Source organism: Numenius arquata, chromosome 11, assembly GCF_964106895.1.
Source record: "Numenius arquata chromosome 11, bNumArq3.hap1.1, whole genome shotgun sequence".
Classification (NCBI taxonomy): Eukaryota; Metazoa; Chordata; class Aves; order Charadriiformes; family Scolopacidae; genus Numenius; species Numenius arquata.
Genome location: NC_133586.1, coordinates 15,423,868 through 15,438,811, shown reverse-complemented (window position 1 = coordinate 15,438,811; position 14,944 = coordinate 15,423,868). Strand labels below are relative to the sequence as shown.

The 14,944-nt window shown below is 39.6% G+C and overlaps 1 protein-coding gene across 5 annotated transcripts in view; it reads right to left on the bottom strand.

Moving 5' to 3' along the window:
• Positions 1-14,944, bottom strand: part of TCF12 (transcription factor 12) — a 167,139-nt gene that overhangs the window by 26,456 nt on the left and 125,739 nt on the right. For 3 of the 5 annotated variants that reach the window (XM_074155446.1, XM_074155444.1, XM_074155445.1), the window contains exons 10-13: positions 4,376-4,481; positions 3,090-3,229; positions 2,635-2,779; positions 1,041-1,108 (exon numbers count right to left, since the gene is read on the bottom strand). In XM_074155446.1, coding sequence (XP_074011547.1) covers positions 1,041-1,108; positions 2,635-2,779; positions 3,090-3,229; positions 4,376-4,481 — 459 coding nt within the window. Of the gene's footprint in view, positions 1-1,040; positions 1,109-2,634; positions 2,780-3,089; positions 3,230-4,375; positions 4,482-13,829; positions 13,975-14,944 lie in introns of those variants that run through there. The other 2 variants (XM_074155447.1, XM_074155448.1) reach the window with 1 other exon arrangement.

The window sequence follows — 14,944 nt, the reverse complement described above, 5'->3', positions numbered from 1 at the left end:
CTGGACTCCTGAATTGTTATCTGCTCGCTGAATCCCTAAAAGCAACAGGGACAACATTTTTCTCCTCAAAGCCAGTAGGTCAGAGTTCTCCTACCCAATATGGGCATTACAGACATTATCAGATCTGGTAATCTTTTAACATATGACCCTCTGAAGGATGCAAGGGTAACAGGATCTGCACGAATACGCACATTTGCATTCACTGGTATGAGGTGAGGGATGCAGAATTCAACCCAGGAATGGTCTTTTTTGGGGCTGTAAAGCAGTCATTTCTATCTTCTAAATCAGACTTAGCCTTCCCCTATTTGCTACGTACAAGAAACACAAAGTGGTCCCTCAGCCACCACTCCTAACTCTGAAATTTCTGCTGTACTATTACTGTATAAAAAAAAAAGTTTTATTCTGCTGCTGTATCAATTACTGATTTACAAAAAGTACCTCTGATTGTATTAACACAAAAATAATTGCTGTAAGCGCGCATATGCAAACAGAGCTTTGAGTAGACTGAAGATATTTGCAATGTTTTACATTATCTACATTATTCCAACAAGAGTTAAGAGTTTAAACTCAATGCATATACATGAGTTTGAAGGCTGTTCCATAAGTTATGGCTCCACAACACAGCATTCAAAACCTCTAGTTTTATAAGGCCATTGAGAAAACATTTTAAACCTTGAGGCAGGGTCTGTTCTAAGAGTAATGTTAAAAATATTTAACTAGAACACTACAGGAAAAAAAAAAAATCAACCCCTAAACTTATGATTATCTTTTACTTTCTCTAAACAACTTTCTAAACTGCATCCGCCCTAAATTTTTCCATCACCTGAAAAAGGGAAGACAGAACATGTCTTCTACAAATAAAAGCATTTTCCACTTGCCTTTTTACAGACTTTTGTCTAGTATATGACATTGTATCATAGTACATTATTTTAACTTCATACATGAAAATTCCTGATATTATAAAATGAACAAATACATAAATAATGGATGCAATGATCAAAATATGTCTCTTGGATCTGAATATTCTAACTGCTACTTACAGATGCCAGTGCCTTTCCAAGTGCATCACCTGTCTGTGAGCTTCCAGCACCATTTCCTCCTCTGTTTCCTGTAATGTGGAAAGCAAAACCAACACTTATTTTTAAAGCTGATATTTTATTTATTTTTATTATTTTATTCATCACGTACAGTTGAGCAACCACTTTTTAAACAGATATTCTGAGGAAGTCAGTGTCAACAGAATCAGTTCTCATTATACTCAAAAATTTAATTAAAACAATTAGATTTAAATTTAGATGCTCTCCTCTTTAAAGTCAAACACAGTATCACCATGATTACTTACAGACCAACAAGTGAAAGCAGTCAGAAAAAAGACTGAAATTATTTTCTAGAATCACAGGCTAATTTTAATGAACCGTGAAAAGAAAAATCAAAATCAGAACATTGTATTATTGCAGCTTATTTCTAAACTGTTACCACTAAAATGCTGCACGTTTCATTAGTTCTTAAAGCCAAATTCACTGAATAGCTCTTTCTGTGTCTCCTTTCTCCCTCAGCTCTAATTCCCCATGTTGTGCTCTCATCTTTATTTTATAAAATCCCTGAAAAGCTCTTATCCACCAAGCTTTCTGTCACCCCTGCTCTTAGTTGCATGTCAGCAGCTTTGCGAGCCCTTTTGCTCCACACACCATCAAGCCAAGAGGAGGTCTGAAGCCCTGCCAATTGGAAACACAGAAAGGACCTGAACCCTCTGAAATATCTAACTTACTGTAGAAGACAGACCCTTTAAAAGTGAACCTCCTTCCTCCAATTACCAAATTCTAATGCCAAAAAGTTGTATTTAATGCCAATGTTAGCCATTCATATCAGAAATCCAAATCATGCAACAATCACTGCTTCAAGTTTGTGGCAAACTTGGATTTTCCAGCCAGAATTTCCCATGCAGATTCATTAATGGGGTTCCGTTTAAAGATTTGTGTGTAAAATGTTTCCAAATCAAAGCCAATATAGTCACTCTAACCTTAATTCCACTTACTTAAAGTGAAGCTAAGTGCAAATCACATTGAACTGACAAGGGGCATCTACAAGCCTTTAACTTCTATGGCTGTATCTTTAGATGTGCAAATATGTGAAAGAAGGAACAGATGATCATGCTATATTTCATGCTTTCTAGGTACGCATGGAAGAGACTAAACCAGCCACCACACTGGCTACTCAGTAATCTCTAAATCAGTTAAGAGAGGAATTTACGATGCAGTTTATCAGGATCACCAAAGAAACAGCCGTCCTGCCTTTCTCCTGCACAGTGCACAGTACCTCGGTGATACAGCAGCTCTGAAAACTGCAACACCAGTATATGAACATATATATACTGAACTATGGAAGGATAGTTGCTGGTAGGTTAGATGGATACACTGTCCCGAGTGTAGGCTTGGCTGTGGAAGCAAATAAACCAGGAAGTCTCAAGCTGACTGCAAACCAATTTGCCTCATCTCAGCCATACTAAGAACAGAAATGTCACAGTGGTGCAATATCCCTGATCTACAAGCATCCCACAAATTAAACCTTATTAATTTTGTGTGTCATGCTGCACTAAAGTTCATTTTCTTGTAAATTAAAAAAAGTTCTTTTTACCCAGAATATTATCTGATCCATTGACAGGTGGAGTGTGTGAGGCAGCTACATAAGGTGAACTGCTGGTACTGCCACGATGGAAGCTAGACATTGGAGGAAGACTGGCATTTATATCTGTAGGTGAGACTGAATGTGGGGGATAGCTCTAGAGAGAAGAGAAACAGACGTAAGTCATTAAGAAGTCTTTCAATAAATGTTGATATTTTAAGATACCAAATACATAATACCCAGCCCTTTATTAAGGGATTCATCTGAACACACCACTATACAGCCACAGATTTTTATTTATACAACAGACATAAATAAAAGGACACAGATCTAATACAGCAAGTTTGTGATTTCTGACAACTGGATTTTTAACTGACAAACAAGAGCAGCAAACATGAAATGCATTCCTTTAAGTCAGTTCCCCATATACAAGTACACAGACATTAAATCTGTGCTGCGTATCTTACCAAACGGTCATGTGTGTGCAGGCTGCCGTAACTGCCCGACTGGGACATGTGGGAAGAGGAGCCTCCCAGCATCCCACCATAGCCGGGCTGGCTCATGCCATTGGATGAGCTCCAGAGGTCAGAAGAATTGTGGGTCCCATCTTTTTTTTTTTTTTTTTTTTTTAATGAAAAAGAAAACAAGAAAAATACATTTAATGAAGAATAGTACTGAGTTCTACTTTTCTTTACAAAATTATTTTAAAAGAATACAGAATTCAGCTACTCAGACTAACTAACATCAGCAGGGAAATGGTGACCAGTTTATACTGCGTCTTCTATTTTCATGCCACCACCACACTGTTGCTATATTTATTAAAAAAACAAAAAACCAACAGAGGCTTTATAGCTGAAATACAATCCAACCACAGCTGAGAAAATACCAAGTACTTCTGCTAATTACACAGACCTTCAGCAAGGCCGGATTTATATCAAGAGGGTTGATAAAAATTCCAGACTGAAAGAAATAATAAAAAAGGGGGGTGGAGGGAAGAGAAGTCTGGCTAAGCAGAGCTCATCATAAGCACACAGCACAAAACATCTATTAACCTGAAGTAAGCCATTTATAGTCTAAAATACCTTAGTACCATAAAAATAAAAAACATTTCATAATAGCAGATTTAAGTAGCTGAAATGACTATAGTACATAAGCCTTAAACCCGTGCCTCAATGCAGTGTTCCTTCTGTAGCACAAACTGAAGTGCTCTGTAATTCCTGTACTGAAAGACTATGCTTTCAATATGCTCCAAAACCTCATCAGACTACAGCATGAGCTAATTGTATGACGTGAGGCCGAGGAAATGAATTCTGCTCTCGTTTTGTTCGATGCAAACCCCCTTTTTTTTGGCATACTGGATATACAAGCATTTGAGAACTTAAGACTGTTAGCTGATATTGTACAGTCAAATTCCAGAACAGTCAAGAAGCCCTCACCTCATTTTTCTCTATCACTCCAGTGTGCTGCTCTGAAGCCCCTACAAATCAAAGGATGGGGGATTCTGTCCATCTGGCCTGGTGTATAATCCCCTTAAATTTCAGTCAGCAATTAATGTCATGAGAAAAAACTTTAAATCAACAGACAGCTCCCTTCATCTAAGTGTTTTAAAAGTATATAGAACTTAATCAGAGGCTCTAGCACAGTATGTTACCTTTATGCTTCCTCATTCATTCTGTACAACACTGTCTGACTGCAGATTTCTGCAGAAAGGACAAGTGACACTGACCCATATATTTAAAGTCATTTTACCCACCTTGCATAAAGAAAGTGCTAGCAAACATACTGCTTGGTGGCTTAGGAGACGGGTAACTTGGAGATTCTCTGTTGAAATCATCAGAACTCGGGGATGGTGCATACACCTAAATATTGGAGAGCAATAAAAGCAGGTTAGTGATACTTGGGCGTCGTGCATTAAAAACACCCGTAACAGCACACAGGCACAGACAGAAAGCACAAATAAAAAAAAGAACAGTGTAGCAAGCTGCAGCATTTGTTGCCCTTGTTTTATTTGCTTTTTAGCAAGTTGCCACAGTACAGAGGAACTACAGTAGAATGATCCCAACAACACACTTTCTGGTGTGCCAACTCAGCCAGGTGGCCTGATAAAAGCCTGAATGCTGATTTTGCTTTCTAAGTGCATGACTCGCACAGACTTGTTGCTCAAGATAAAAAAAGCAAGATAAAACAACTGGGCCCCAAACAAATTTTATTTTAAAACAACTGTACGCCTGTTTGAATATTTAATTAGTTGGCATCCCAACAATCAGAGAGAAAAAGAACATCCAGTGACGAATGGCAAGATTTTAATGCAACCATTGTATCATCCACTCAGAAACTTGCACGCCTTTGTACAGTCATCAAAAATACATGTAATGCAAGTTCTGAAGAATAATCTTAAAACTGCAACATCGAACAAATTATTCTCACAATGGCCCAGCATTAAAGAAAATCAGGATCATTCTTTTTTCAGTGTAACACTGAATCTTATGTCAAAAGAAAATTCTAAAAGAAGCCACCCCAAATTAAAAAAATATATGGCAGCAAAGAATATCAAAATGTAACATTGAAACTAGGGCATCTTTTTGCTAGAAAGTAAAAAAATATGGTATTTTTATTTTTTAATCATTCACGTTACATAAATACATAAGGCTTCATAAACACATACAATAATTTTAAGACTTTAAAGCTTACATAACACAACTTACAAAGTGTAGTACGCCCTAAAATTCAAAAGTTAATATTTTTATCCCTTCCTATGCAAATAGAGGCACACGCATGTTTCTACAACATCCACATCTCTCCCTTGTCTTTCTGGGGGTGTTGTTTACCAAGCAAAAGAAGGGCCAGGAAAACCAAGCCGGCCAAGAAAAAAGCGTTAAGTTCCCTAAAAGAGCCCCATTGTTCTCCCGGAGGGTGACTGTTCCGACACGGGTATTTAGCAAGTGAAGTGGGCGAGCCCCGCTCCATTTGCATCCCAATACCCCTCCTCCCGGCTCCCCAGCGCTCTCCCAGCCCGCTGTTCCCAGGCCAAAGGGCTGGGCATGTGCCCGCAGCCAGCGCTCCCGAGCCGGGGACCCGCTCCCGCTCCCTCCGGCTCCTTTCACAGCGACACGATTTCAATGACATCTATCGAACCACTGCACGGCGGACTCGGGGCACAAGGCCGGCAGCCGGGGCACCGCTGCCCGTACGGGCCACGCAAAGAGAACGGCAGCAGGTAAAAAGACACCCGATCAAAAGGAGTCAAGGGGAAAACTTCGGACTTTCAGCTGCACGCTTGTTTTAGCATTTTTAAAATCAAAATAAAGAAAAAAAATTCTAGGAAAGAAAGCCTTCCGGGGAGCTTTTGTTCAATATTTTACTTGCAGATTTTCAATTTATGGAATAAATGTAAAATAGAGATGCTTACCAAACCTGAGTGACAGAATGACAATACGTTATAAGCAATGTTAACAGTACATATGTATTTACTATATATGATGAATGCATGTATATTCCATGCCTCAGACATATTTTAACAGAAATGTCACTCTGTCAAATTGTAAATACTCGCACTCATAAGACTGCAAACATATTAGGCAAAACTGGGCTTAATTTACAAGTTCTCTGTTGTGCAGAATAACACAGCATATGCTATAGCTGATGGATAATCTATCACTGTCACAGGACAGCAGTGGAAACAAAGCTTTATGACATTTAGCACTGCCATGGAGATGTACACTGATTAATGCAAAATCACCTACAATGATAAATTATACTACTTTTAAACTGTAACGTTATCAATGAGATTTGTAAATACAAGCTTCAGACTGAAATTTTAAGATTTTACATAATTGAGTGATTTATAAAAACTGATTAAACACTATCTCAAAAGGGAAATTAAAACTGAAAAACTCCTACTAATGTATCATTTACAGATACATATGTACAAGCCATTAACATAATAAAAATGTTATGAATTATATTAACGTAAAAGAAGCCCTTCCAAACAGCTACATGAAAGTCCTAGCACAGACACATAACTTTATATAGTTTCTGCTTGTTTTGGTATCTTAACTATAGCTTGCAAAAACATAGCTGCAATGTTATGAAGCTGCACTTGTGCCAGTCTAGATTTTTCAGATCAAAGGGTTCTTGCGGCAAAACACAACTGATGTGGTCTCAAAGACTTCATTAACTCCAGATGTGGGGAAATAGCCAGCCAATTCCACAAAAGGAGCAAGTCTCTTTTAGTTACAATCAGAACTACCCACAAATTAAAACCAGGATTCTGATGTCATCTGATCACCTGCAGATGAGCGCCAGGTTTTTTTCTGGTTAATGACCTAATCATAATTTTTATGTTGTGTTACTACAAACAAAATTTAAAAGCAAAGGAGAAAAATTTACAAAGATTAACCTGAAGTCCATGAGATGTGAAATACAGAGGTTTTAAATAAAAAAAGTTTATTAAAAAAAAGGATGAAATTTTATTTCAATGTCGGGAACCATTGTATTGGGGTGATGCCTCTGAACGCCCCATGTGCACTAGGACCCCTATCCAGCAAGACGTAGCCTCTGTGGCTGGTGGCCTGCAGAAGGCTTGCATGATGGCTGCACAGCAGCTCCTCGGTCTGTGTCCTAGTTAAAGGGCTTTCTCTTCTGCAACAGCTGAGTAAGGCAGTTATAAATATGACGTGGCTGCTCAAGACAGCCTCTTTTAGCTATTAAACTGATAACAGCGACATCCAGGAGGCATCAAACCAGTTTTTCCTGGCTGACATTCCCACTAAGACAAGGAATACTGTTAAAAGGTCAGCCCATCTGCAGAGTCTCCTTGAAGAGGGTTGTCTCCAGCAGGTAGAAGAGGAGCCCATCTTCTAATCCCCTTAAACGCACTGTGCCCGAAGGCATCGGATGTGTCTCCACACTGACAAGCAAAACACTCGCCGATTATGAATGGGAAATTCCCTTCCGATAAACGCTCGCCAAAACCAGTTTTTTACATGACTTACAAGTGGAGGACTCGACTTCTTTGGAGCTCTGCTAGAACATACATCAATCCTAACGCTGCGGTGCCTCTGAAGGGTAGAGAGCCTCGGCAGAAGGAAGTAGGACAAACGAGCTGCAAAGGACATTGTCAGAGACCCGCGTCGGTCTCTTCCGCATCCTGAACCGGTTTATATTTCTCCAGTGGGAAAGGCAGGATGACAACTAAGGTATTTTTTTTTGGAGGAGTAATGGCGGGAGCTGGCTTCAGAGCCGAGAAGACATTATCTGTACTACATCAGGTTTAAGCAAAACAAATGCATCATCCAGCTCTGAAATCTGCCCTCCTGGTTAACATACGTAACGATCACTATCATGAAAGTTACATGGACCTACTGTATCTAAAAACGTATCAAAGGATTACACGGTGTGCTTCTGTTTACTAATACAAGTGCCAATAACGTGAACATTAATGGGAAGATCTGGGTTTACCAAATTTTATGCTAAGTAAAACTTCCAAGTCTCATTCTATAAACGCATTTAATAAATATAACACTTAAGAGTCCTCCTGCTGGCATACTTCCTCTGAGGCAATTTTCCCTGTAATCTGTTTCAAATTCTTAAATATTTATCAATGTTTAATATTAATGTTAAAAGCAGATTAAAAAATAGCAACGGAGCAACCAAACCTTACTTCCAATGAGCTCGTGCTATCTCAAGACCAAGGCTCCCATCACACATACTGTTTCTGGAATAATGGATTATATTACTCATTTAAGCCTAGTTATGAACAATTCTTGGAAGTTCAGGAAAATGTTTATCGAGCTGCTGGAGACAGAGAATTTTTTAAAATCAGTAGAGATGGATAACCTATTCTGTAGCTTGTAAACTCTGCTAAGCAGCCAATCTACATTCCATCAGCATCAGTAATGCACTAAGCAAGTGCGCACTGATGAGCGATTTGTACATGTGGCAAAATTTTACAGTGCATCATCTGCAGGTTTTGTGGCAAAGGCTAATTCTGCTGAAAGGCAGCTCTGGGAAAAGGAAACTTGTTTTCATGTTTATTATATTTCTGACAAAATCATGTACTAAAACTTCAGGAATGTAGAAGAGTAACTATAGTTTTCCATGCTCCTTTTTACAGCAAGACAGAAGCTGCCAAAAACCCCCAAACCCAACCCACCCTAAATTCTTTTTCAGTTGCTATTTAAGCAAGATGATAAAATGAAGAGCCCTACTATACAAGATCAGCGTACCATATCCTCAATCATATTTTTTTTGTTTCCAATATCAGGTGTAAAGGTTCATACATTTTAAAAACTCTTCTCACCACCCAGAATGAAAATAGAGCACTCCTTTAAGAGAACAGAACGTCAGTCTTGTCTGCAAATCCAACCATTGTTTTTAAGGATGGTATAAAATTCAAACTCCTTGAAGTAGCTAAACTGAATTCCATCTTAAATAAATGTTTATGCAGTTTAGGCATGCTATACGTGCCTATTTGGGTATTTTTGAAACACAGAATCCCACTGCAATGATACATAGCACAAATACTTCCTACCTTCTTCCCGAGTAAACAATTTTATGTTAAAAACTTCATGTTAAAAATAATAGGCAAACTTAACAAAAATCCCAAATTCAGTATATGGAAACCTTTTAGTCTGTTCTTTTGATTTTATTTTTTAAATTGTAGCGTTAGGCAAAGACAGGAGGAGAAAGAAGATAAGGCAGCAGGAACAACACCAGAAATAAATACATGTATATAGTGCTTGAGGATTCTTTCTGTATTTTATTTGCTAAGCAAAATCTCTTCCCCACAGTCTTCAAACTACGCTGTTACTGAAGGATGCATACAACTAAGTCTTGAAAAATTCCTGATTAATTTCAGATTTTAAGGAAACAAGAAAACAGAGTATTTGAAAATAATCAGTCTGTTTCTTAACCTGCTCCCTGTATTTCAGAAGATGATTCTAGCTGTGGGGTAGGAATCCCCATCCCCAGCACTGACCTCAGGAAGGTGCAGTAGTAGATATAAGGCTATCTTAGCATTTGTTTCTCTCTCCTCTGAACTCACTCTCAGTTTCTGTACCTCCGACACAGACTATGATATTTCTACAAACAGACTCCAACACGCATGTGATCATGAAAGCAAACGCACTGAGCAAACGGGGGGGGTGGGGGGGTGTTTCTCTTTGGTGCTCACATTTTGAGAAATATAGATCCGTCCAACACAGCACCTGATCCCATCCCTAGCTGCTTTCATTTGCCCAAGGAAATGGACATAACCTTCACTTTAAAGCATCAATAAAGCTTGTTGCAGACAAGACATGCTTCTGGCAGGGGACCACTGCTCAGCAGATTGGCAGTTCAGCCCAATGGAGTGGAGCGGGGAAAACTCTCTTGGGCTAATGCATTGTAACTCATCGTTTTTAGTGGGATGGGGAGAGGAAAGAGAAGGGCGAGGAGCAGGAAAAAAAAAAAAAAAAAAATCCAGCTGACCAGTGTTTACTACCTCTCTTTATTCAATGTCCACAGCCACATACCCCTAGAGATTTTCCAGATGATCTTATATTTGTCCTGACTTACAAATGTTAGCTTTGACCTTGTCTAAGTTGCTGTGGGCAGCATATGGTACAGAACAGCTTTAATTGTACTTTTCTCCCTGTGTACTAACTGGCCCAATACTAATAAAAGCAGAATTGAATCGTTCTTTTTAGCACCTGGCTGCTCCAAAATTTACAAATTTTATATTGATGTGAAAAGATCTACTACATTATTTATTGCATAACAGCTACAGAAAGGCGTGCTATTGTGTCATTTAAGCATTATGCAATATTATTAACCTGTTTCTCCCTGCTGTAACTCTGAGAGCGATGGCTGCAAGACAGGCACTTTCGTCACTAAAAGAAATACCCAAATATACACATACTCACACCTGTGCGTATTTATTCATTTATAAACACGTGCCCATACATAAGTGTATATGTATGCACACACAGGGACGCATTTATAAGTTGCCTTTTACACTCTCAAAATTCTCAAGAAAAAAAAATTTTTCAAAAAAAAAATGCCAATATAAGCTAGTTTACAAAAAAAAAAAACCACAAATCACAAAGCACTACATATATGCAAAAAAAAATGCTGATTTTTTTTTCTCTTTTTTTAAAAATAAATATTTTAGAAATCTACTCTGAAAGATGAAGTAACTCCACCTTGGAAAAGGGCTCAATAAAATCTCAGCCTATGCTGAGAAAAAGAAGCATTCATTCAATAATAAAAACCACTCAGACTGGTACATCAAACAAACCCATACAATGCACAGAATACAACAGTGTGTACTACATTCAGAAATTTATTCTTATATGAAATAGTAGTCATAGGTGATATAAAATAAAATATAATCAATACTGTTCCTTAAAATTACTTATTTTGGTGATAACTGACACATTATCACAATCTATATAAAAATTCTGCAGTACATTTAGAAAATAACTAATTTATTTCTATAGGTGAACTGAAAAAAGTTGAAATCTTTCACATTTCTATTTTATTCTTTATGCACAAAGAAGATATAAAACTTCTATTACTTAAATACTATTTTGGGCTATTGCATTTAATAGAAAAGGCCCCAGAGAATGAAGAAGTTTGCTTAATTATTTACTAGTTAAAAAAAGGATAAAAATGTTTAAAAAGTATAATTTAAATTTGTGCTATTATTTCTACCTAAACATTTTTTGGGTTGTGTTTTGTTTTTTTTTTAAAGGGGGTTAGGTGTTTTGATTTTTGGGGTCTAGACCACAGCTCTTACATGAAAGGGATGAAAGGGTAAAACTTTATAGATAGATGCAATTTTTAACTACATTTTTTTTTCCCAAAAAGATCTATATTAAAATTTTGTAAGCCTTCCATAGACTGAGAATATTTTCTATATATCAACAGGTGAAGGACAAAAAAAAAAAAAAAAAAAAAAAAGATAAAACAGAAGAAACAGGCAAGTGCTATATTTTCTTTACAAAACACATCAAGATCTTTTTCCTTTTTAATTTGGTGAGGATTCGTGAAATTATATTTTTTTAAACTTATTACACATAACAGTAAAATTTTACTCCTTAGCGAGGGATGTGTATTAAAACACTACTTTTCACTTTCATCGGTTCCTCCTAGAACATACAGAAATTACAAAATTTTAACTACTTCTAATAGTAAAAACTCCTGACTTAATTTTTAAATTTTTAATTTATGTGCCAGTGCACACATGACCATCTATTGGGGTGTTCAGATACTTGTTTTTTAGCTTAATATTAAGCTATCTTCTGGCTTAGAAATATAAGTTGAAAAGAACAAAACTTACTTATAAAAAAGTTTAAAATGCACATTTTCTACATGTCTTTTCCCACCTGCTTTGTGTGTATATAAATCAGATTTTATATACATCAGCAGATATCAAGGAACGTCAATACCCAAAATCTAATACAATTATCTAAATAAAAATCTCAAACAATGAGGTACATACTATCAACCACTGATTGATCAAACAATACAAATAAAAGCAGTAAGACATCAAAATTAGGGTATGTACTGTTCTCTCATTATGGGAAGGTTCATACAAAGGTCTGTCTTAAACACCAAGATGTGTGCTTCAAAAAACTGTAACACAAAAACCAACCCCCTAACTTCACATCTCCTCCTCCTGTATATTTAAATAAGTAATTTATTCCAACTCGCAGAATTCCTAGGAGAGAAAATGCTAAAAGGTAGTGAGATGTTAAAAAAAAAATTAAATAAAACCTTAGGCAACATGATATAGGATCATCATATGATTTGTCATCTATTTACTAACTCTTCAAGCTCATAAAGGTCACCTCTGACCCATAGCAGGCACATGCTATCAATTTTCAAGCCATGCTCTCCTACAGTACCAGCACTTCCATCTACTATATGCCTGGAAATACTTAATAAGATCAAAGCCTTTTTTCCTGCTACGAGAACAAAGAGAAATGTTGTAATAGAGTGATCTGTGCTCTAGAAAGAATAAAATCAAAACTCCATGCAAGTTATATTCCCTTTGCTTCAGGGGTATTGTATAGTTAATTTTACTTAAGTCTTATATATATCTTCACATAAAACTTCAAACAGATTGTTTTAGCCTAGAAGCAGACATGAAAGAAAAATAATTTCATATTTGAGAGACAGCTGGCATTTATACCAAAGGAAATGAAATAGAGACCAAGCAATTTTACTTATTCCCCTAACCTCTCCTCCAGTATCTTTTCTGTTATTCAAGGAGCTCATACGCAGCATCTTTAATGAATATAGAGGTCCATAGTTTAATTATCATTTAACAGAAATCTTGGCAAAAACTTTGCTAATGAAGGCAAGGCTCACACAGGCCCAGGAGAGAAGAAACAGCAGTTAAAAAAAAAAAGAAAACACAACACAAAAAAGATTAATATCAGCATCTTCCTTCTTTCTACTTAATGTTATTTTTATACCAGAAGCTAAAACCACATACAAACAACAGACTGGAAAAACCATAGTGTTAAATTTACCATTGTATCCTAATTTTTATACACAAAAATCAGAACTGTTGCCACATGAACTTAAAAATTGTAAGTATCACCCATGAAACAGAAACACCGCATTCCATTTCCAGAAAGTTAAAATACAGAGGGTTGGGTTTGTTGGGGTGGTTTTTTTTTTTTCAGAATCTGCTTTTTTTCCTCCCCCGGCTCCGGTGGCTGTAGCAACGTTTCGGTAATTTCGGAGGAGCCGGGCCCGCTCCGGGCAGGCCCCCTCCAGGAGCCGGCCGCCGCCTCAGCGGGGCTGGCAGCCGGCGACCGGCCGGAGCAGCGACACCGAGCCGCGCTCCGGGAGGAGCCGTCTTGGGGGAGAAGAGCTAAAAAAAAAAAAAAAAAAAGAAAAAACAAAAAGAAGCCCCGGGGAAAGGCGCGGGCACTCATGAGCCCGAACTTCGCCTCAGCGGGCCGCCCCGAGGTGCGGGAGGCGTCCCCGGCCCCCTCAGGGAGCGCCGCCCGGCTGCGGGCTGCCACCCCCGCCGAGGGGACTGCCATCCCCCCGGCCACACAAAGCAGCCCCCGGACGGTTCATCTCACAGACCGCTCGCCCCCCGGTTCGCTCCGGCGGGGGCGAGCACTTCCCGCCCTCAGAGGGAGACCCCGGAGCTCGGAACTTGTCTTCGCCCGCGCGGCTCCCGAACAAAGCCCGGCCGCCCTTACCGTCTTCCCGTTGTAGTAGTACATGAGGGAGTTGCTGCCCACCCCGGGGACGGGGTACGCGCAGTACATGGCGAGGCTGGCGGCGGGCCGGGCTGAGGTGCGCCGCCTCTCTCCGCCGCATCCAGCCGCCCGCCCGCCCGCCGCCCCGCGCACATGGAGCGCCTCGCAGGCGGCTTATGCAAAGCAGGACTGAACCATCTGCGGGCGGGCGCGGGGGTCGGGCCGGGCGCCGGGCCTGGCCGCGGGAGGGGGCGCGCGGCGGCGGCGGGAGGGCGGCCCGCGCACCCGCGTGCACCCCGCGCCGCGCCGGGACGGGAAATGGGCCCGTCCTGCGCCGGTTAATCTTTGTGTTTTAATTAAATTAGAGCGCTCGTGGCAGCGGAGACGCTGCCTGACGCGGCTCCAGCCACACGGCCATCTGGCCCTCCCTGAAGTTGGTCTCAACTTCGGCCAAAGCCTCCCAGAACCACGGGGAGCGGGATCCCCACGGGGAGCCACTGGGACCCGGGTCCCACCGGGAGCAGGGCCCCCACTGGGAGCTACTGGGAGCACCCCACAGCCCCAGCGCACACCCCTGGCCAGGGAGGCCTGTGGGAGGATGCGACCCTAGCGCAAAGCCAAGGCACACACAAGATGCTTGGACAAGAGAAAAAATAAGTAATTGTGTCAATATTTTCATTTTATGGAATCACCGCAAATCCATCTTTAAGATCCAGTACACAAAGTATGATGGTCCTTTGGAAACATGAGCCCAGACTGCCTTTATGTTCTATAATATATTTTTCTATGAAAAAAAGCAATTCTTGGCCCATATCAGAAAGGGAAGAAGAGATGGGGGACACCCCCCTCCCCCCCCCAACAACTCCAGCAACATCACAAAACTCTGAATTATACAATACAGCAAACAGACCACAACTTCCAGCACAAAAATCCCTCAATATCTGCACATTACCTATGCCTGGTAAGTCTTTTTGCTTTCTTCCTAAACAGTGGTATTAACTACCATTAACTCTTAATGAGATGTACACTTTTTTTTTTTTGTTTTCTACATACGAACGCAGCTGGTTATTAACTGAGCTCCTAATAAGTCAGATAGGGATTTCAATCCAGGAAAA